This window comes from Borostomias antarcticus (assembly GCF_949987555.1).
Source record: "Borostomias antarcticus genome assembly, chromosome: 7".
NCBI classification, from domain to species: Eukaryota; Metazoa; Chordata; class Actinopteri; order Stomiiformes; family Stomiidae; genus Borostomias; species Borostomias antarcticus.
The window spans coordinates 2,250,685-2,272,869 of NC_140240.1; the positions used below are offsets into that span (position 1 = coordinate 2,250,685).

Consider the following 22,185-nt stretch of genomic DNA (forward strand, 5'->3'; position numbering starts at 1 on the left):
CAATTTGGTTTTGTACACGGTAACAGAAAGAACAAGGTGGTACGCTGTCAGAAGTGGGTGTGATCTGTTGTTTTATACTGTAAAAGGTTGTCCATGTCCAGTGGGAGCATAGTGAGAAGCTCTAAGTTCAGCCCCCTAGTGTTGCACATAGAAGCAAAATGCTCTCATCTTAGCCAGGTAGCGCTCCGTAGGACCAGGAAGACTGCAGTCATTAGTGCGTGTGTGTGTGTGTGCGACTGAGTGGGTGTTTGCTGTGTTAAAGACGCTGTGTTGGTTTTGCTAGTGTATATTGTGTGTGTATGCTTGATTGTATGCTTATCTGTGTGGGTAGTACTTTGGTGTGTGGGTAGTACGTTGTGAGCTCACTTGTTTGTCGTGTGTGTGTTGTGTGTTAGACTTTGAATTCCTTTGATGCACAGCAAAGTAATGAAAATCCGAGAGAGAGAGAGAGAGAGAGAGAGAGAGAGAGAAAGAAAGAGAGAGAGAGAGCACCACACGGGGTTGCCGTTAGCTACGGAAACTAAGCAACAAGTCTTTATTTTAAGCAGCCTGAAAACATTTCCTGACAATATTCTCCTCTATGTCCCATAGAAATCCGAATGTAAATATAGATTATTCAAATGTTCGTCCGTTCCATGTATGGTGAATACCCTTTTGTGAGGCAGCATTGGTGTGTTGTAAGATCAGATATACGTACTGCTAATGTTTGAACTTTGTCTCTATATCTTTGGTTATGGCAAACACTGTGCAGTAGTATGTCGAGTCTTTACAGCTTCTGCATGGTCTAGTGACTCGGAAGAAGGCTGTTTTATAGAGGGGCAACTAGGTTATCAGGCATGTGGTGACATAATGACTGCAGCGCTAGTCACTTATGAATAGCATACAGGTACAGTCCTCTACTCTGATAACTCCTCTATACACTTGGTGTGAATTTAGCCGTATTGTAGACTTTATTCATACTGTAGTCTTGGCTACAGTTTGCATATACAATTAGAAATGTGCATTTCCTGGAGAAAATGCAGGAAACCCATTATTTCTGCGCTCTGAAACCCATTATTTCCAATGGCTTGCACCATGTCACATGCGCAGCTCAGCGCCAGGCTCGGAGAGAACAAGGCACGAACTAGGTTACACTTTGGGCACTGCGTCTCCATGACCAGCTCAGCAGGTAGAGCAGGTCATCCAATGATCGTAGGGTTGGCGGTTTGAATCCCAGCTCCTGTCCAAGTGCCCTTGGGCAAGACACTGAACCCCAAATAGCTCCCAATGAGCTAGCACCTTGCATGCAGCTGCTGCCATTGGTGTGTGTGTGAATGGGTGAATGAGAGGCCTTCATTGTAAAGCGCTTTGGATTAGCACTATACTGCAGTCCATTTACCATTTACATCTGTATTTGTGACAAGCAAGTCCATGTTATAGAAGCCACACCCCCTCAATGCTGATTGGTCCATTGTTTTCTGTTCAAGGCTCCATAGTCTTCAATCTACAATATGTGCTTGTGTCTTATGTTCTTAACAGGGGTATGCTTACTAACAATAGCACTAAACAGGTCACAAAACAAATGTCATGTGTCATTTGCAGAGGGGATCAGGCTGACTCCATTTCACATGGGCCTGGTCATGTAAAAAGGTTTGAGTATTTTATGATTCGTTTAAGGCTGATCAGGATAGGCTATTTAACAGAGCAGTTAGTTCGAACACAGGCAATGAAACAGTGGTCACTAATAATCATTGCAGAACAAACCCAGACTGGTACATGGGGGGGTTTGTAAAGATGAGTGCTGTAGTACTTTGTCAGGTGGCTTGAGCATGTCCCACCCAGCAAACATTTCTTCGACGGCCGTCGAAGGATACGGGTCTAGACGACGTCACGTCAGGACCTGACTTCATATTGACCCGATTTTGACATGATAGTGAAATGATAACTGAATTAGAATAGGCTATAAGACTATATAATATTGTGTTATTATATTATATATTATAGATATTCTAATTCACTATCATGTCAGAATCCGGTTGATATGAAGTCACATCATGACCTGACTTCATATTGACCCGATTGTTACATGATAGTGAAATTATCACTGAATTACAATATATATATATATAATATAATAACACAATATATTTCAGCAGATCCGATATCGACGTCTGGATTAGACGTGGATTAGACGGCTGATCGACGTCAAAATGTTTGCTGGGCAGTTAAGGTCACCTAATATGACGAGCTCTGATCTGGTGACTTGGGCGGGGTGTTGCTTAGAGCTGCTAGGGTCCATGCTGGCACAGATGGGGGGCGATAACAACCAGTATTCTATAATGATTGGAGTCATTTTTAGCATCTGTACGACTACAGGTTAAAACAGCATTAAACTAAGGAAGCTTCCTTGTCACATCAGGAAAAGAACAAAAGTGACAAAACAGGTAATTTAACATTTTATTCCACCATTAAAATCCCAGGGGTAGTTTGTGTGTCTGATTATCTAGCTTGCTAATCACTAGACCTCAATTTGCGCATAGCAAAGTTTGTTTTATAGCCTATGTATTATCATGCACCAGGTGTATTGGTCCGTGTTGCGAGGCTTGATTACTTTTAATAGTCTCAGTTTAATAGCCAGACCTTTCTCCACACTTCGTTTTACAACTGCAGCTTTACAAATCAACCTAACCATTTTTAATCATTAGCCTACACCAGTGGAGGCTTGTGACTCAAGAATCAAGGACAGGACGGTCAATGGGAGGCATTGGCATTTTTATTTTGTGTTTGTCTCTGTTGCACACTAATACTCCAAATTGATAAAATGTTGCAGACTCTGCTTTTTGTCTCTATCTGCAGATCAGTCTGGCCTTCCAATTATCTAGAACAATTTCCAGAGATTGCATTTACAACCGGGCCAGTCAGGGAGACAGGGACTGCGTTCTAACTGCTGTTCTGTCCCCCTGATTGGTTCTAGTGGAATAGAAATGATGAGTTTTCCATTAAGATATGAATATGACATAGAACGTGCACCAAAATCAAATAAAGGGAGCTGTGTCCTATTTCTCCAGTGTGGTACTATATCTGATATTGATTTGGAGTCACTGGGTCACATGACATGGGAGATATTGACAATAATATATCAATTGTCCATGTGTGATTTGCTGACCATCCCTGACCACTATTAGTGGCAGGCTGATTTACCAGTTATTCCTCTGCTACTGTCATAGTGTGCAATCAAGTCCATGATTAACTCTGTGTAGGTTAGTTGCCCTTGTTAATAGCATACTCATGCTCTCTCTCATAGTAGACATGCACTCCGCCGCTACAAACATAGATATTCCATGATCAACTGTAAGTGTTATTATTGCCAAGTGGAAGCGTTTAGGAACCACAGCAACTCACAAACCCTGTTTCCATGGCCGAGCAGCTGCATGCAAGCCTTACATTACCAAGCGCAATGCCAAGCATCGGATGGAGTGGTGTAAAGCAGGCCGCCACTCGACTCTGGAGCAGTGGAAACGTTGTCTGTGGAGTGACGAATCACGCTTCTCTATCTGGCAGTCTGATGGATGAGTCTGGGTTTGGTGAATGCCAGGAGAACGAGACCTGTTTGACTGCATTGTGCCAACTGTGGTGGAGGAGGGATAATGGTCTGGGCTTGCTTTTCTGGGGATAGCTTAGGCCTCTTAGTTCCAGTGGAGGGAAATGTTAATGCTTCAGCTTACCAAAACATTTTGGACAATTCTATGCTTTCAAATTCCCCCTACGGGGATCATTAAAGTGTCCATCCATCCATCCATCTAAACATAAAACGGGTAGCTCTTGTTTTAACTAAGATATCTGTGTTTGACAAAAGCACAAGAGGCTAGTTTTTTAGTGGACAAATTAGTTGCCAAAGCTAAAAAGCCACAAACCATAGGTGCTGAGAGTGAAAACTAAGAATGTAATTTAGGGCTGCCGTGGATGAAAAAGTTTGAGAACCACTGACCTAGACACATCAGATCAGTTCCAATATTTTTCTTCCAATAGAAAAATATGATCAATATTATCAATATATGTATATTGAGACTATATAAGGACTATATGTTTTAATGATGTAATTTAGACTAGCTAAACAGAACAACAAAACAACACCATGGGCCGATAGTCCTATTATAGTAAGAAAATTATACTTAGCAAGTTCTAGTTCAGCCTGTAGATCCACGTTCCTTCCAGAGGTTAAAAGCAATCTTATATTAAATAATAAAGATGATTAAACATTGGAGATATCATGATGGGGCTCTAGCGAGCTCTGAGCAGCCCCATAATGAACAAACAAGACCTAGCTACTATTCTGCTGCAGTTTGTATGGCATGTAGCCTAGTTTCAGCCTATAGGCCTAGAAGAATTACTACACTTTCCTGTTCTTACTGTATGAGCTTGTGGGGCATGTGTGACCTGTGTGTGTGTGTGTGTGTGTGTGTGTGTGTGTGTGTGTGTGTGACAGGGGAGCTGATACTGTGTATTACAGCATGTGCGTCAGTGTTGCTCTCTCTCAGGCCCTCACCAAATTGAGGCCTGATTGGATTTCCATGTCCCTTCGGTCCCTGAGTGGTGACAGGGAGAGAGAGGCCGGAGGCCACAGTGACTGTAGATATTGTATAGCCTGCTGTTCAGTATGTGATTGGCTGGTGTGTACTATACATATCTAGAATCACCAAGCTTAGAATGCAACTATATCAACCGCCACCCTCAATATGAAAACAAACCGAGGGCATTAACATGGAGAGAGTAGACGTGGCTGTTTAAATCACAGGAATGCCGTGTTATGAATACTATCTCACAGACGTGACGGCTCAGTAAATCTTGCGCCATTAGTCTAATTTTACCCCTCTCTCTGGAGGCCTGGAGCCACAGCCTCAGCTTGACTGGAACATTTGCCTTCGGCTCAACTGTCTCATACAGTAACATGCCTCTGATGTACAGCTACTTCCAGAATATTGACACATTAGTTGTTCAGAAACAGCTGACTGTTTTGACTCTGTGGATTAGCAGATATAGAATCTCACAGGAGGCTCAGTTGGAATTGTCTGCCACGTCGGAAAACAGCTGTGATGGTGGACTGCGTTGATGGTGGCGGTGACATTGTGTCTTAGGCCTGGGAAGAGCTGATCAACAGGATCATTGACCAGGATGTGGCGGCGGCATAACTCCTCTTCCTGGACCTGGGTCCCATAGTCATCATTAGCACATCCGCCTCTTAGGTTAATCTCTGTAAACAGGGGCGTTTACCGTGCAAGTTCTCAGCCCGAACCCACTTTACATGAAACCCAAACCCCAAACTATAACCACATCACTCTCTTCCTTTTACATATCCAGCATCCAGCGTCATATTTTCCGTCAACGTATCGTACAAAGGTATCAGTTTCATTTGGCAAAATGATTTACGTGTTTAATAAGGTAATAAAGGAGCGTTATCAGTCATGCTGTCCAAACACATCAGTGTATCTTCCATTATTGACTGTGGTGTCTGAGTAAGCAGAGTTATCTGAGCCAACAGGACAAACTGCCATATGACAGGATGTACTGTAGCTCTGGAATGTTGGCACAAAGGTTTTTCCATTAGTTTGTTTGATCACAAAGTACTTGTACTTGCAGCTACTGTATGTAACCTCTTGATTAATTAAGTAGTAACGGTAGAGCCTGCTAAGTACATCATGATCAGCTAGTGCTGGTATGAGGAGGGAAAGGGGTTCTTTTTCTCTACCATCGCTAGTGTGGTTGGTGTTCCTGGGGGTGGATGGAGAATGTCCACTGCTCCAGATCCTAGTGTGGAATGTGAACTGGTGACCCTCCTCTACCCAGTTGGAGATGAGCCCAGAGTCACTGAGTCTGTGCAGAATGCCTTCCATTCGCCATCAGTCCCTGTAGGCTGGAGAAACGACGCTGAGGCCTGAGACGGGGTTGTGTTTAGTGTTGTTTGGGGGTACTGGAGAACATTAGAGAGGGTGTAGGTCAGTGGTCACAATGCAAAAAAGGTTTAGGAATCACCAACTGCTTTGGAGAATAAGAGAGAATCTTAGAAAGAGCAGTTACTACTACTACTACTACTACTACTACTACTACTACTACTACTACTACCACTACTACTACTACTACTACTACTACTACTACTACTACTACTACTACTACTACTACCACTACTACTACTACTACTACTACTACTACTACTACCACTACTACTAACTACTACTAAACTTTATTGGTATAGTACCTTTCAGACAAATACATGCAGCTCAAAGTGCTTTACAACAGAATGCTTCACATAAAAATAAAAAATAGACATAAAATAATCAAAAAGCAGGAAAATAAGATGGAAGATAAAACACCTTTACAGTGTAAAGATAAATTAGATTTTAGGCCAATAATCTCACGACATCCACCCTGTCAATCAAAACATCAACTACTCTGCAGCCTCAAGTGTTGAATATCCCGCCCGCTTGATAACGTTCCAATGAAATTCATCTAAACGTATGTCCCGCCCTCGCAGCCCGTTTCAAGTGGAAATAGGTCAAAGTACGGAAGCAAGATGTTCTCCAACTTCCCTTTCTGTGCGACTTTAAAGTAACAGTGATTGGCCCCGAGTTGGTGATGTTAAGTGTTAGATACTGTTTTTGCGTAGTTATAAATAGATTACTTTCTGTGTACACCTTTTCCACCTATTCAAAATGGAAGCACTGGTGCTTGTGCAGCATCTGTGTCACACCTGTGTCCACTTTTGTCAAACAAGCAAAAAAAAACACTTTCCCTCCTTTCTGTTTATCCAGTCGTCATTAAAGCGTGTCCTAGTTTCAACACAAGATGAGGGGTGGTGACTCAGAGGGAGTCCAACAATCATTCAAACACGGGGCGCCCCGGTGGCTCAATGGACTGGGGCCCTTACCATGTAAAGGGCTAGTCCTTTCTGCAGCAGTGTGGGTTCGAATCTGGCCCACGCCCTTTGCTGCATGTCTTCCTCTCTCTCCCACCTTTCCTGTCACCTACACTGTCCTATAATAAAGCAGACATTTCTTAAAAAAAATAAAATAAATCTTTACAAAAAAACAAATGAGGTGAAATGTAAACGGCGTTCAAAAAACAAAACAATCACTCAAACACAGGGATCAATATGCGATCAATAAGCATCGGCCAGGGTTCCTTAGGCAGCCAGGCATCCAAACAAAGCGGATAAGCGCTAACTGAATTTAATGAAGTCTTCCGGATCTTTCCTGACCAGGCGAACCAAACGAGAGGTGGATAGATACTCCAGCAACCAGGAATGATCTGACTCCTGCCCTCAGCTAGATAGATACTTCAGTAACCAGTAGCGTTCTGGCTCCTGACCAATGGTGGACTGGCCATCGGGACGCTCGGAACCCGATGGGCCGGTCCACAAGTGGGCCGGCCTGGTTGCTGTGAGTGAGATATTCAGAGGGGATATTCCCGGCGCTAACTGGCCCGGCCTGCTGTAAATGGCCGTAAAGGCCCCCCCCGCTCAGCAAATCTCACGAGCACCAACCCCCCCCGTTCAACAACTTGCCGGCTGGTAGCAAGATCAGTGGGCTGACTGGGGCTGCATTGCCCGACCTGAATTATTTCCCCAGTCCGCCCCTCTGCTCCTGACTCAGCTCTACGTAGGTCTGTGCTGCTCCTCTGACTCTATTACCCACTGGAGAAGCACAGTACTCGCCGTCGCTCCTAACGAGGTTGACCAGGGGGGCAGGTGTGTGAGTGGGATTGTTCCCAATTGGACGTGGGTGGAGCCACCGGGCTGGCACAGAGGCCCTTTCTAACACCACGCCCCCTCGGTACAGTTTACAGTAAATGTGTGTTGTGTGTTGTGTCCTTCATCGTGAAGAGTAAAGGCTGCAGTCCCTCAGTTACATAGTGTTTTTCCTCAGACGCTGGCTTGTCGCCGAGCAGCTTGTCATGTTCTAGATTAGTTCCTCTGGATCCTGCTCTCCTCTTCCCTGACCGTGCGCTGCTGCTATCAGGACCAGATAAGCCGGAGAAGCTGGACGCCGTCACTGGAGTCATGCGCGCGCACACACACACACACACACACACACACACACACACACACACACACACACACACACACACACACAGCCACACAGATAACACGGGACTTGTGACTCAGTATGCTAGTGGAACGGGCCGCTAGGCTACTCAGGTGTTACTGCATTTACAGCACCTGTCAAAGAGGAAACGAAAAAAAATAAAAAAATACAAAAACTTTAATAGCCAGACCAAGAAAACTGCTATCGAAAATTTATTTATTCGCATTTTTTAGTTAATTGGGACACAAATAACAACAACAATTTTTATTTTTATTTTTTTTACCACACCGTTTTATTTTTATGAACATCTACCAAATGGTTGAGCCGGCCTTTTATGGTAAAAGTGCATTTTCATGAATAATCATAGATTATTATGCTTTAACAAAGCATCTGCATTCATATACAGCAGGAGCCTGAACATGATGGCATGCTCTCTTCCTGTCCCCCTCTCTATGTCTTCCCCAGAGCTACATTCCATAGATGTTTATCTGACAAATGTGGTGCTGGTTCGGTTCCCTGTGACTGTAACTGTCGGTAACGGTCTTAATGGCGGGTCAGGAATTCATATCATGGGTCACAACCAACCCTGGCTGGGTCCTAGACTGAATCTGGGCTGTTGCAGGAAACACTAGATTGGATTATTTAGTCGGTAAATATCTGTGGTGGTACGTGTGTGTTGTGTTTCTAGTCTGCAGTGCTGGTTTCTGTGCATGTCAGCAGTGCTATATGGTTTTACTATCAAGTTTATGCAGGTTTGGGGCACCCCGGTAGCTCACCTGGTAAGGTGCGCCCCATATGAAGGCTAGTCCTTTGCCCCATATGAAGTCTAGTCCTTTGCGTGGCGGACCCGGGTTCGATGCTCGGGTCCTGTGCCGCATGTCCTCCCTTCTCTCTCCCACGTCTTGTCTCTCTCAACTGTCCTATAACAATAAAGCTGAAAAGCCCTAAAAAATATCTTTAAAAAAGTTTAGGCAGGTTTGTTTTGTTTGGCCAATCACACCCTGCTTTTACCTTGAAATAGTACTGCTAATGAATGCCAATTCAAACCTGCATGTTACTTGTCCACTTTCTCAGAACTCCTTCATAGGAGAGATAAAGGAAAGTGAGTGGGAGGGAAAGTTCTGTTCAGCTGGTGGTTTCTGAACATTCTGGATCCTCTTGTGGATTCTGTCCTCCCAAACCTGGAGTGCTTTTATAGCCACTGTTACCTTAGGGTACATCCCACTGTTACCTTAGGGTACATCCCACTGTTACCTTAAGGTTACAGCCCCCTGTTACCTTAGGGTAACAGCCTGGGGGATTGGGGAGGTTTGAGGATGGGGCGCTGTTAAACACTTGCTGTGTTGCTGTGTATATAGTGCACTATATAGGGCGTCAGCCATTTTGTTTGTAGTGTCCGAATTCTCCACGGAATTTTCGTTCCCTATATAGTCCACTATTTATTACCCACAATTCACCTTGATTTGCAGGGAACAGTGCATGTACCCTACATTTTCTCCGTTCCCTAGGTAGTTCACTACATGGTGAACCCTATATAGGGAATAGGGAGTGAGGGAACGAGGGAGCGATTCCGAACACAGCTACTGTGTGATAAATTCATTCATGAAGCATTGGATCAGTCATACAGTATGTGATCGATTGCTTATGTCTTGGGTCTCACTGGTTGCCCCCGGTTCTCTGTGTTCCAGGGGGGCCTTCTCAGAGGTGGTTCTAGCGGAGGAGAAGAGGACCCAGAAACTAGTGGCCATCAAGTGCATCCCCAAGAAAGCCCTGGAGGGCAAGGAGAACAGCATTGAGAATGAGATAGCTGTCCTACACAAGTGAGTGACATTTTTTTCCATCAAAACACTCACACACACACACACACACACACACACACACACACACACACACACACACACGCGCCTACAACTCAAATAATCTATAGTGTCTGTGCATAGATAAGTGTATTTTGTAGCAGGTAGGCTCATTCCTATTAAGGCATGCAGGTCATTTTACTCTGTACATTTGTGACAATGTCAGAGCCAAAGAATAGTGACATCTGACAACAATCTCAGTAATAACAGTATGCTCGAAGTGGGGAGATAGAGGCCATGCCGGAAATGACTGAACTAAAGCCACATAGGCTATTTATAGATCTCTTGTTGCCTGGGTTACAGGAAATACAGAGGCCCACCCAGATGTGAGGATGGGGTGATGAAGAGAGGGATGAAAAGAGAGAGAGAGAGAAAGAGAGAGAGAGAGAAAGAGACATGAAGATGGAAACAGAAATAGAAACAGCATCGAGATTTTTTTTTAAAGAAAAGAAAAAGAAAATGAGGTGAGAGTTGCTTTGAGTTCGCACCAGATGAGGTCACTCTTGGACTATGAACTTCAGTGCGGTATGTTTGTTTTAGCTTGTGTCGCAAGACTCCTTTCTTTCTCGATTTAGGAGTCAAGACGACATCCAGATAGTTTGAAATACCCCAGCTTCATCTCAGAACCTGAAAACAAAGCCAACTCGTGTCCCTGCTAACTTACCATGAGGTCAGAACCAGACAGAGGATGCAGCTTCCCTCAGTCCAGATGCTCCACATAAGATGGCCGACACATAATGACAGTGTTAAACAGATGCTGGATTACGTCACTGGCTGTAGGCTACCCAAGAACTAGTTCCTGATCTCCCTCTTGCTCCTCTCACCATTCCCCAGAAGAACATGCTTAGTCACCTTCAGCCTCAGCTTGACCCACTAGTGGCAGGAGGTGCAGCTGTTCGTGTACAGGGAGAAGAGTAGAGGGGAATGAACACAGCTTTGGGGGGGAGCCTGTGCTGATGGACCTGGAGTCAGAGAGACATGCCCAGTTTCATGTGCTGCTTCCTGTCAGACAGGAAGTCTGTGATCCACCTGCAGGTGGGGTCGGGCACGTGCATCTGGGAGAGCCCGCCCTCCAGAGTGAGTGGGAGGACGGTGTTGAAGGCAGAGCTGAAGTCCACAAACAGGATCCTGGCGTAGGTGCCTGCGGACTCCAGGTGCTGGAGAATGAAGTGGAGGGCCATGTTAACGGAGTCGAAGCGGCTGAAATGAGTTTTCTCCGGAGGGTGGCTGGGGTCTCCCTGAGAGATCGGGTGAGAAGTTCAGTCATCCGGGAGAGACTCGGAGTAGAGCCGCTGCTCCTTTGCTTTGAAAGGAGCCAGTTGAGGTGGTTCGGGCATCTAGTGAGGATGCCTCCTGGGCGCCTCCCTAGGGAGGTGTTCCAGGCGTGTCCGGCTGGGAGGAGGCTGCGGGGTAGACCCAGGACTAGGTGGCGGGACTACATCTCCGCACTGGCCTGTGAGCGGCTAAAGATTCCCCAGGCAGAGCTGGTTGATGCTGCTAGGGAAAGGGATGTCTGGGGCCCCCTGCTGGAGCTGCTGCCTCCGCGACCCGACCCTGGATAAGCGGATGAAGATGATGATGATGATGTTAACGGAGTCGTCCACTGACCTGGTTGCTCTGCAGGCAAACTACAGAAGGGTCCAGGAGAGGGTCTGTGATGAATCTGAGATGCCCCAGAACAAGGCGCTCAAAAAGCTTCATTGCTACAGGGGTCAGGGCGACGGGTCTGTGGTCACTGAGGCCAGTGATCCTTGCTTTCCTAGGGATGAGGATGATGATGGAAGTCTTACAGCAGGCTGGAACATGGCATGTCTCTAGTGAGGTGTTGAAGATCACTGAGGACAGCTGATCAGCACAATACTTCAGCATGGAGGTGGGGACAGAGTCCGGTCCAGGCGCTTTCCGGGGGTTCTGTCTCTTGAAGAGAAGGTTCACGTCGTTCTCTAGGATGGTGAGAGGCAGTTTTTCCCGTGGAGGGGAGGGGGGAGCAGCTGTGGAGAGGTCCGGGCCCCTGCTGGAGGGGTGGGGGGTGCTGGGTTGGTGTGGCTATTGAGTGTGGGGGACAGGGGGGACTCATTGTTTTTCAAACATGCAGTAGAACTCGTTCAGGTCATTGGCTAGGCGTGAGTCATCAGGGGCCAGGGGGGGATCTGGGATTTGTAGTTTGTAATCTGTCTGAGGCCTTTCCAGACATGGGACGCATTTCCATCTGAGAATTGGGGTTGGAGTTTCTCAGAGTAGCGTTGTTTAGTCTCCTTCACTCATTCGTGCTTCCTCTTTCTCCAGCCTGGACTTCCTGAGTCCGGCTGTGAACCAGGACTTGTCGTTGTTGTATTTGATCTGGGTGCGGTTTGGAACACATTCGCTCTTGACGAAGCGGATGTGTGATGACACAGTGTCTGTGTACTCATCCTGGCTGTTACCAGCGTCGGTGCCTGCCCAGTCAACATAGCCCTGATGATAGCCGGTCCGTTCTAGCCACGCACGTGATTTCTCCTTAAAGGAGAATATGTAGGGACGTGATATATCTAGTCTATATAGATCTGGTCACGTCTGTCAGCAAACTTTCACTTGGTTACATGTCTGGACCGTCATCCACAGGCTGTGGAACAGACAACATTTCAGCCAGCCCGTCTCATGGCAGTAGAATGCAGGGTGTGCTACGTCAGTATCCCCCGCCCTGGTCTGCCTGCCTGCCTGCCGGACTTATGGAAGACTGGTCTCCCGTCGGCCCAAATACTCTGATGGAGGACTTGCCAGCCTTTCCCTCTGTCTGACCTAATATTGGTACATTTCTACTGGTCCTCTCTTTAAGCAGGGAAATCAAATTGAGGACCTTAGCCTCATTTGCAAGCCTGTCCTGCTTCCAGTGCTGAAACAAGAATTACTTAAAGGTTACACAGGCTGCTTTTTTGATTTAACATATCATTATGAAATAAATGTAGATTGCACATAATGGCTATAGAAAAATGATACCATCAGCATTTATTTCCTTATAGCCTCACAAATGATGTCTTCTACCGTCTTCACTGGGTATGATTATACGATTTGCATAAGCCATAAATGTACTGTAGCTAACATGAGACGAAGTAACTAACGTGCATAGGCACATTTTGGCAAAATGGCCGCCGATCGTCGCAAAATGTAAAAGTTGTCTGTGGCACCTTTAACACACAAACCAACCAATTCATACTGTAAATAAGGAACAGCTTATTTATATACAAAAATACCATCTTAACTCAATTGTTTCACCTTGGCATGGGTTGTAAATGATAGCTGTTGTTCATATGCCAGGACAAGCTCTATCTAGGGTCCACTCAGGATAGGAATGTGCCGGCCACCTACTGTACTCCTTATCTATGCTTCCCTACATTATTTGTTATCGTTATGTTATCATATTTAATCAAAAGTAGCCAAACAACCACCTGCTTTGCACCCTACAGAAATAGGAGAGGCACCGTGGGGATAATAAGTAGCACAAACTGTAGCACACTCTTGCAGGTGATTCTCATGATGTCATGTCCACTAGTTCTCCTGATTGTCACTCATTTCATTCATTCATTCATTCATTCATTCATTCATTCATTCATTCATTCATTCACTCACCCACCCATCTATAGGTTAAACATGAATTAGTGTCTTCACACAGAAGGAATGGTCTTGTCTGAACATCTGTTGCGATCTGGAGAATGGAGCAGCTTGACCTTGTGTGAGCATTGTCAACCCTCCCCCCCATGAACCACGATCAGCCCAGTATGAACCACGATCAGCCCAGTATGAACTCAACCCTCTCCCCCATGAACCCATGAACCACGATCAGCCCAGTATGAACCACGATCAGCCCAGTATGAACTCAACCCTCTCCCCCATGAACCCATGAACCACGATCAGCCCAGTATGAACTCAACCCTCTCCCCCATGAACCACGATCAGCCCAGTATGAACTCAACCCTCTCCCTCATGAACCCATGAACCACGATCAGCCCAGTATGAACTCAACCCTCTCCCCCATGAACCCATGAACCACGATCAGCCCAGTATGAACTCAACCCTCTCCCCCATGAACCCATGAACCACGATCAGCCCAGTATGAACTCAACCCTCTCCCCCATGAACCCATGAACCACGATCAGCCCAGTATGAACTCAACCCTCTCCCTCATGAACCACGATCAGCCCAGTATGAACTCAACCCTCTCCCCCATGAACCACCATCAGCCCAGTATGAACTCAACCCTCTCCTCCATGAACCACCATCAGCCCAGTATGAACTCAACCCTCTCCCCCATGAACCCATGAACCACGATCAGCCCAGTATGAACTCAACCCTCTCCCCCATGAACCACGATCAGCCCAGTATGAACTCAACCCTCTCCCCCAGTATGAACCACGATCAGCCCAGTATGAACTCAACCCTCTCCCCCAGTATGAACCACGATCAGCCCAGTATGAACTCAACCCTCTCCTCCATGAACCACGATCAGCCCAGTATGAACTGAGACCACAGAGAAACAGGGGGACAGAGAGGAGAGTGAGTGATGGAGGAGTCACACTGTTGCTGTGCTTTTGTCCCTCATGCTGTCATAAATGTGTGATGCTGCTCATTGGCGGTGCTGAGGAGGAGTATGGAATGTGTGTGTGTGTGTGTGTGTTAGAGAGAGAGAGGGCGAGAGACAGAGAGAGTGAATGTATGGCAGCGTCAGTCTCTGTCAGTGAGATGAAGTGCTCTAGGTGGGTGATCACGAGGCTGCTGGGAGCGAACCGCCTCCAGAGCTGGTGACTCACCTGCTCGCTCGTGTCACCACGCCAACCAGTCTCAAGGGGGCGTCGGAACACGCCGTTCGGCCAATTAGAGATCTGCGTGCCGCTGCACGGATTCTGGGAGCACTAGCGACAGGAAGTCTAACTTTAGAGAACATTTCTGAGATGCTTGTGAAAAAGTCTATAATTATTTTTTCCAAATACTTATGCAGCTCCTCACTGTACTATGTGATACTTGTTCTACAGTATATGTGTTACTTACTGATGTTACTGATACCGTAGAAGTACTGTATCAATATAATCTCACTCGAAGAAGTACATTTCTAGATTGTTTACTCGCCTGGGGATCCCTGTCACCGTTCAATAGCTCGCTCTCTCTCTCTCTCTCTCTCTCTCTCTCTCTCTCTCTCTCTCTCTAGGATTAAACATGCCAACATTGTCTCTCTGGAGGACATCTTTGAGAGTAAATCACACCTCTACCTTGTCATGCAACTGTGAGTGTTCAACCCTCTTGTTCTACCAGTCTGGGAGTGCTGCGGTTTTTCTATCTATTCTTTTTCTCCCCTATTTCTCTCCCAGTCTCTCTCTTTCTCCATCTCTCTCTCTCTCTCTCCATCTCTCTCTCTCCATCTCTCTCTTCCTCTCTCTCTCCATCTCTCTCTCTCTCTCTCTCTCTCTCTCTCCATCTCTCTCTCCATCTCTCTCTCTCTCTCTCCCTCTCTCTCTCTCTCTCCATCTCTCTCTCTCTCTCTTCATCTCTCTCTCTCCATCTCTCTCTTCCTCTCTCTCTCTCTCTCCATCTCTCTCTCTCTCTCTCTCTCTCTCTCTGTAGCATATCTGTAACACACACAACAGTAGTGGGTATATCCATAAACATAAGTGTGTTGTTGAGGTGTAGTCTCCCTCTCTGGAGCAGGTGTGTGAACAGCCCCCTCAGAGTGCTCTGCCTGCCTCACACCTCTTACATTAGCAACAGTGGACATTTTCTCCTGTGATGTTATTCATGTAAACAACAATGAATGATTCTCTCTTTGAAGTCAATGGGGACCCCATTACAAACACAGTGTACAAACTGTATCCTGGCTTAAGCAATACCACCACCTAGTGGTGGTAAAGTGTACATAAGGCTGAGATTACGGTTAATCATTAGACTTCACCACAATGTCCCTTCGCCAAGGTATACCTTAAAGTCGCACTGAAATTAAAAAAGCATTCTGTCCCATTTTGGTTCACATAATTAGTCATCGTGTTCACCTATTCAACGATGTATGCCAAAAAATTTACAAAATTCTACTTTTGTTGTAATCTTATATCAAAGTATATAATTTCTTACTTCCTGGAAAACGGTAGGTCACGTGCAGTGACGACAACAGGTACCTTAGATTTTAGGCCAATAATCTCACGACATCCACCCGTCAATCAACGCTATCCTTCTATCAAATCTGTCTAAAGTTCTTAAAACCCGTCCACTTGTCAAAGTTCCAATCAAATTCCTCTAAACGCATGTCCCACTCTCATAGCTTGTTTGCATCGGAAATACGTCAAACTACGGAAGTTAGATGATCTCAAACGTCCGTTTCAGTGCGACTTTAAAACCTTGATGTGTCTGTCTGTGGTCAGGGTGTCTGGTGGGGAGCTTTTTGACCGGATCGTGGAGAAAGGCTTCTACACGGAGAGGGATGCCAGTAAACTCATTCAGCAGATCCTCAGCGCTGTCAAGTACCTTCATGACATGGGCATCGTTCACCGCGATCTCAAGGTCAGCCAAGGGGTCAAGGCTCAGGGTTGAATTCCTTTGTGATGTCCCTACTTGTGTAGTGGATCTGTGTACAGGAGTGGATTGTAAGGGTTGCAGTTGTCCCTGTCCGTACCTGACAGTTTGGACCTACACTACAGTAGTGGTTTGGAAAATATTTAAATCACAATATATTCATTACTTTGACATGAGGTCAAGAGTGAGTGCTGGATGTAAAATTGTACTCTTGCCAACTATTTTCTTCCAAGCTTTAAAAGAGCTTGTCCTAATTAGAGTAATTGTTTTTCCTCCTCTCATGAGCTAATTACAGGCAGTTTACTGGAGTGTGAACAGAGATTGATACTTATATAAGACTACCAATTTCCCCTGGTGTGTGTGTGTGTGTGTGCGCGCGTACATGCATGTGTGTTTGACATTCACACATGGATGCACTTTTGTGTATTCTTCTGTGTCTGTTTTTTTGTGTCTTCACTGAGCACAGAGCAGTGAGTGTGTCTCAGTTTTTCATAGTGAGTGAAGCGTAGTTTCAAGAAGTCTGAATTCTTCTCCTCTTTTCTAGCCTGAGAACCTCCTGTACTACAGTATGGACGAGGACTCCAAGATCATGATCAGCGACTTTGGTCTGTCTAAGATCGAAGACTCTGGCAGCGTCATGTCCACCGCCTGTGGGACGCCAGGATACGTGGGTAAGGTGGACACACAACACCCATGACCAGAGGAACACTGTAGTATGATCTGATTATCCATTCAAGAGAACTGCAGTGCATTATGGGTGAAATAGTAATGTCCAAACTTCATAGGAGATTGGCCATATTCAGTTGCCAATGTCTGCATGATGGTTTGAACAGTTATTGCTTCAGGCCTTGAGTGTAATGACATGCAATGAAGTAATGAGACACTGTCTCTCTCCTTCTCGCTCTCTCTGTCTTGTACTGTCTTGCAGCCCCTGAAGTTCTGGCTCAGAAACCTTACAGCAAGGCTGTGGACTGCTGGTCCATTGGAGTCATCGCCTACATACTGTGAGACTTTGAGAACTTCCCTGTTTCCTTACTTAACTCATAATAATATTATACTATATATATATATATATATATATATATTGTATATTATACTATTATACTATCATACTCATAGTAGAGAATCAACAATCATCTGCTACCTTGTATATGGACTAGATTTTTTTTCACAGAGAAAAAACTAAGGGGAACCACTAAATGTAGACATTTCTCAATCAGCACATCATTTAACTATCGCCCTTGCGCTCTTGTTGCGACCCAGGTTGTGTGGCTACCCACCATTCTACGACGAAAACGACGCCAAGCTCTTTGAGCAGATCCTGAAGGCGGAGTATGAGTTTGATTCTCCGTACTGGGACGACATCTCCGACTCAGGTGGGGTACAGTACTAGCGCCCCCTAGAGGGGGAGGGTTCAGCACATCTACTGTACATCTGACTTTAGTTTCCTATCTGACCCAGAGAAAATGTGTCTAATGCCGGGCTCACACTACAGGATATTTAAAATCCTAACCAATTTCGAAATCGGGTTACATCACGCACATAAGGAGAATCTTAACAGATATTCTTCTTGCGCATCTCAAACAAGCACACACGGCAAGATTTGAAAATAACGGCTCAGCACACACTGCGAGCCGATCGGGAGGTATAAGATTGGATCTGTAAACCCCTCACATTACAAGATCATCTGGGCCGATCATCGGCCCCGACCAACGTTCCAGACCAGATTTCTCCTCCGATTGTCGGGAGGGGTGAATCGGGGATAAATAGGCCCCAAAAATCCTGTAGTCTGAGCCCGGCTTTAGCCTCAAAAACTCAATACTCCACTCTGCCGTCCCATACGAGAGGCTGGGATCTTAGCTAGGCTATATTAATGCACATCATGCAGCCATTGTAAGTTTTCCTTGTCAGCATCCTCGCTTCTTATGGATTTGTTTTTTTGCTTTGAGCCTCTCTGCGCTTGAGATTAGCCATATAATAGACTCTTCAGCTATAATCCAGTCACTGACACAGAGCAATATCTGAAACAGTTTGAGATGATTATTAGAGCCCTTGGGATAAGGGAACATTGAGGCATGCTGGGGGATTAGAAATCTGTCCCAAACCTGTCCCTATTTGATGAGTCAGTCACTATCGCGCTTCTGAAGCAAAACGATTAAACTCAACCTAAATTCACAAGTAGATTAACTTCAATAAGTTCCAGTGTTTGAGGTGAAGTGAGATATGAATTGAACAGCGAGTCCCTGGTTTCTGACTGTGTGTGTTTGTATGGTTGTTGTAGCTAAAGACTTTATCGTCCACCTGATGGAGAAAGACTCTAGGATACGCTACACATGTGATCAGGCCCTGCAGCACCCATGGTAGAGTATAACATCTTAAGACACACACACACACACACACACACACACACACACACACACACACACACACACACACACACACACACACACACACACAGAGGCTTGATCCCTACTGTATCATTCCATATTAGGATCGCTGGTGACACCGCCCTCGACAAGAACATCCACGAGTCTGTCAGTGCCCAGATCAAGAAGAACTTTGCCAAGAGCAGGTGGAGGGTGAGTCGGCCTTCCTTCTGAACCGTCCTCTAACAGTAGGTGTGTTTACATGGACAGTTTGAATCGGTTTCAAATAGGTTTGTTTTTATTTTTCTTTAGCCTTTATTTAACCTGGAAAGAATCCTGGTTATTATTTGGAAGACCAAACCGATTGAAAATATGTCATATAAACACCTCAATCCGACTGAAATGCCCCAACCCGATTGAAATTCCAATCGCTTTCAAGGAGGTAGTTTAAACCTTTTCGAAACCGTTTGGTCCGTCATGTATACTACCTTGAAACGGGTTGATGCTGCGTTCTGCGTTCATTTTGCGCATGCTCAAGACTTGACTAATCAAGGTACGCTCGACAGTTCCGTAATCAGCTGTTTGTAACCATCGTAATGCAATCACTCAGGGCTGCGTGCGCATTCGAAACATTCGTTTCGTTGGCGCATGTAAACACCCAACCAGTTTACTTTGTATCCCGTGTATACGCTCAAGCTGAAATCTTCAACCAGATTGAAATCAACCAGATTGAAAAATATCCGTTATGTAAACGCACCTAGTGAGCAGAGTGGAGCAGGAACCGTCTGATCCTCACCGTCCCTCTCTTCCGTCCGCAGCAAGCCTTCAACGCCACGGCGGTGGTGCGTCACATGAGGCGTCTGCAGCTGGGGACCAGTCAGGAGGGTCCTAGCCAGACCGGCCTACCCAGCAGCCCCTGCGGTGCCCAGCTGCTGGGGCCAGAGGACTGCCAGGAACACCCAGGTTAATGGGGGCGGCGGTGAACGGGAAGAGCACAGGGAGAAGCAAGTGGATATGCTCTACATGCTGTATGGGGTGCTGATGTGCCTACTCTTATGACTCTTATGTCTCTCTCCCTCCCTCCCTCACTCTCTCTCTCTCTGTCCCCCCACCCTGCCTCCTTCTCTCTCTCTCTCTCTCTCCCCAGAGTCCCAGGGCGAGGGGGGCTGTTCCCAGAATGCAGACGGAGGGGCGGAGCGTGACACCCTCTCTAACTGTACCTACCGCTGCCACCCCGCCAGCCAGGTCTGATCCCAGCTCACCCCAGCGGGGCACCGCCGCTGGCCAAACTACCCACCTATGACTGTCCCATTTAAGCCTCTGGATACCAGAGAATCAACTCCCCAGTCTGGCCAGGAACACTGCGTTGTTCCAACCTCCTGCCACCAGGGGGAGGCCACATGTAACGAATCCTGTTTGGGAAGGAAGGGAGAAGAGAAGAGGGAGGACAAACTTGATGATGATATTCCCAATAGAGGAGGTCACTTTAATGGAACAAGTGAGTGTGGTGGAAGAGAAGAAATGGATGGAAAGAGGAGAGAGTCGAGAGCAGGAAGGAGAGGAGCGATAGATACCCACGTGTAGCGTGGGTGATAATTTTGGGGAGCTTGGACAGTTTTATTCATTCATTTTAATGGAACATGCATCTTTTTCGTCTTTTTTTTTTTTCCGATGTTTTTTCATCAGTCGACGCTTTTACTACCATCATGTCATATTGATCCAGTACAGTAGATGTCAGCTTTGCAATGGAGTGACATTCTCAGCAGGTATTTTTTGTATGATATGGAGTTCATAGAACAGTGTGAATTGGAACTTGTCATTTTAACCCAGATCCTATACTCTTATCTACTGTATTTTGATGAGAGAGAAATTTAATCATGGAATTTTGAAGCTTTAATTGAATCAGAAAAACAAACTAATTTGGAACAACCTCACCTAATCTCTCCAGACACGTTTAAGGCTGGCCTTTTTCAGTAATGCTAACTATCACTTTCACTATAAAGTTTGCGTGTTGGGCTTCCAGGCTTTTAATGGATGAAGGCTTTTCTCCTCTACCCCACATCTCTTCTGTATTGAACTAAATCAGCACTGAGATCTCTTCTCTGTTGTGCTTTTAGGATAGAAAGTACAGTGTCACAGGTTTATTTTCTGGTCACGCTTTGTCTGATACAGTGTATTTTTATATCTCTACAATTAATGCAACACTCAAGACCTTTATTTAAATGATCAGGTGTATTTTGGCCATATTTTGTTTCCAGATTCTGTATCCCAGTTTAATAGTGTAATCTCGCCAGGGAGATGAATGCATACACTGCCATTCCTGAAAGGACTTGGATGTGGCTTAATGTTACTCTCTGGTGTTTTGAAACCTACTTCTTCACACCGAGGACGAAATACGATTGTGTCAATACAGTTGAGCCTTGGCATTTGATTTGAGAAGATATTACATCAAACCAAATTGAAATCTGGCCATTACTTAACTACACGCAGGATGTATACAGTAGATGAAACCAGAGGTGTAGATGTAGCTGTCAACATGTAAATACTTCTGTCCTCCTACTGACTCTGAGTTCTTCATTTTATGTTGTTTCTCCATTCTCCACTCTGTACAGAGAGAAGTCAATTAAAGGAATGTGTATATACACACCATTGTCTCTTATTTTATTTTATTATTCTATTATATATTTCATCAGGAACTCATGCTGTGTGTTTTATTTTGTACATATGGAGTTTTTTTTACGTTTTTTTTTAGCATATTCAATTTGCAAACCGTCTGCACGCACACACACACACACACACACACACACACACACACACACACACACACTGGGTCAGACATCTCCAAGATCCCACCTACGGCATTAGTCTGATAGTAGACTGTGTGCTGGCCCATAGGGTAGCCTTAGGTTTATCTTTATTCTGGTCAGACTGGGGCTTGAAATCAGATGTGATCATTCCTAGGCCCTGTAAGCATACTACTGTAGGCTCTAAGCATACTACTGTAGGCTCTAAGCATACTACTGAACGCCCTGTAAGCATACTACTGTAGGCTCTGTAAGCATACTACTGTAGGCTCTGTAAGCATACTACTGAACGCCCTGTAAGCATACTACTGTAGGCTGTGTAAGCATACTACTGAACGCCCTGTAAGCATAATCTTTAACATCCCCTTCCTTCCTCTGCTCCTGAGAAACATGGCTGATCTTACATGAATCAATTGATTAACGCAATGCATTTGAAGATTTGCTTCGACTGATACGATATGTTAGCTCTGAGATTGCCTTTGGAAAAGGATGTCAAGGTGTGATCAAACAGAACCTGAAATACACTCACTATAGCCTGCATTCAAAGTACACTGATTGACACAGCACACTA

General features: G+C 45.4%; 1 protein-coding gene across 1 annotated transcript in view; it reads left to right on the forward strand.

Annotated features, from left to right (window-relative positions):
- Positions 1 to 21,405, forward strand: part of camk1b (calcium/calmodulin-dependent protein kinase Ib) — a 41,439-nt gene extending 20,034 nt beyond the window's left edge. Inside the window, exons 3-12 of the mRNA XM_084440497.1 lie at positions 9,746 to 9,877; positions 15,093 to 15,167; positions 16,294 to 16,432; positions 16,989 to 17,115; positions 17,373 to 17,448; positions 17,708 to 17,820; positions 18,726 to 18,804; positions 18,936 to 19,023; positions 19,629 to 19,773; positions 19,958 to 21,405. Of these exons, the coding sequence (XP_084296623.1) occupies positions 9,746 to 9,877; positions 15,093 to 15,167; positions 16,294 to 16,432; positions 16,989 to 17,115; positions 17,373 to 17,448; positions 17,708 to 17,820; positions 18,726 to 18,804; positions 18,936 to 19,023; positions 19,629 to 19,773; positions 19,958 to 20,061 (1,078 nt within the window). The 3' untranslated portion in view covers positions 20,062 to 21,405. The remainder of the gene's footprint in view (positions 1 to 9,745; positions 9,878 to 15,092; positions 15,168 to 16,293; positions 16,433 to 16,988; positions 17,116 to 17,372; positions 17,449 to 17,707; positions 17,821 to 18,725; positions 18,805 to 18,935; positions 19,024 to 19,628; positions 19,774 to 19,957) is intronic.
- The last annotated feature ends 780 nt before the right edge of the window (positions 21,406 to 22,185 follow it).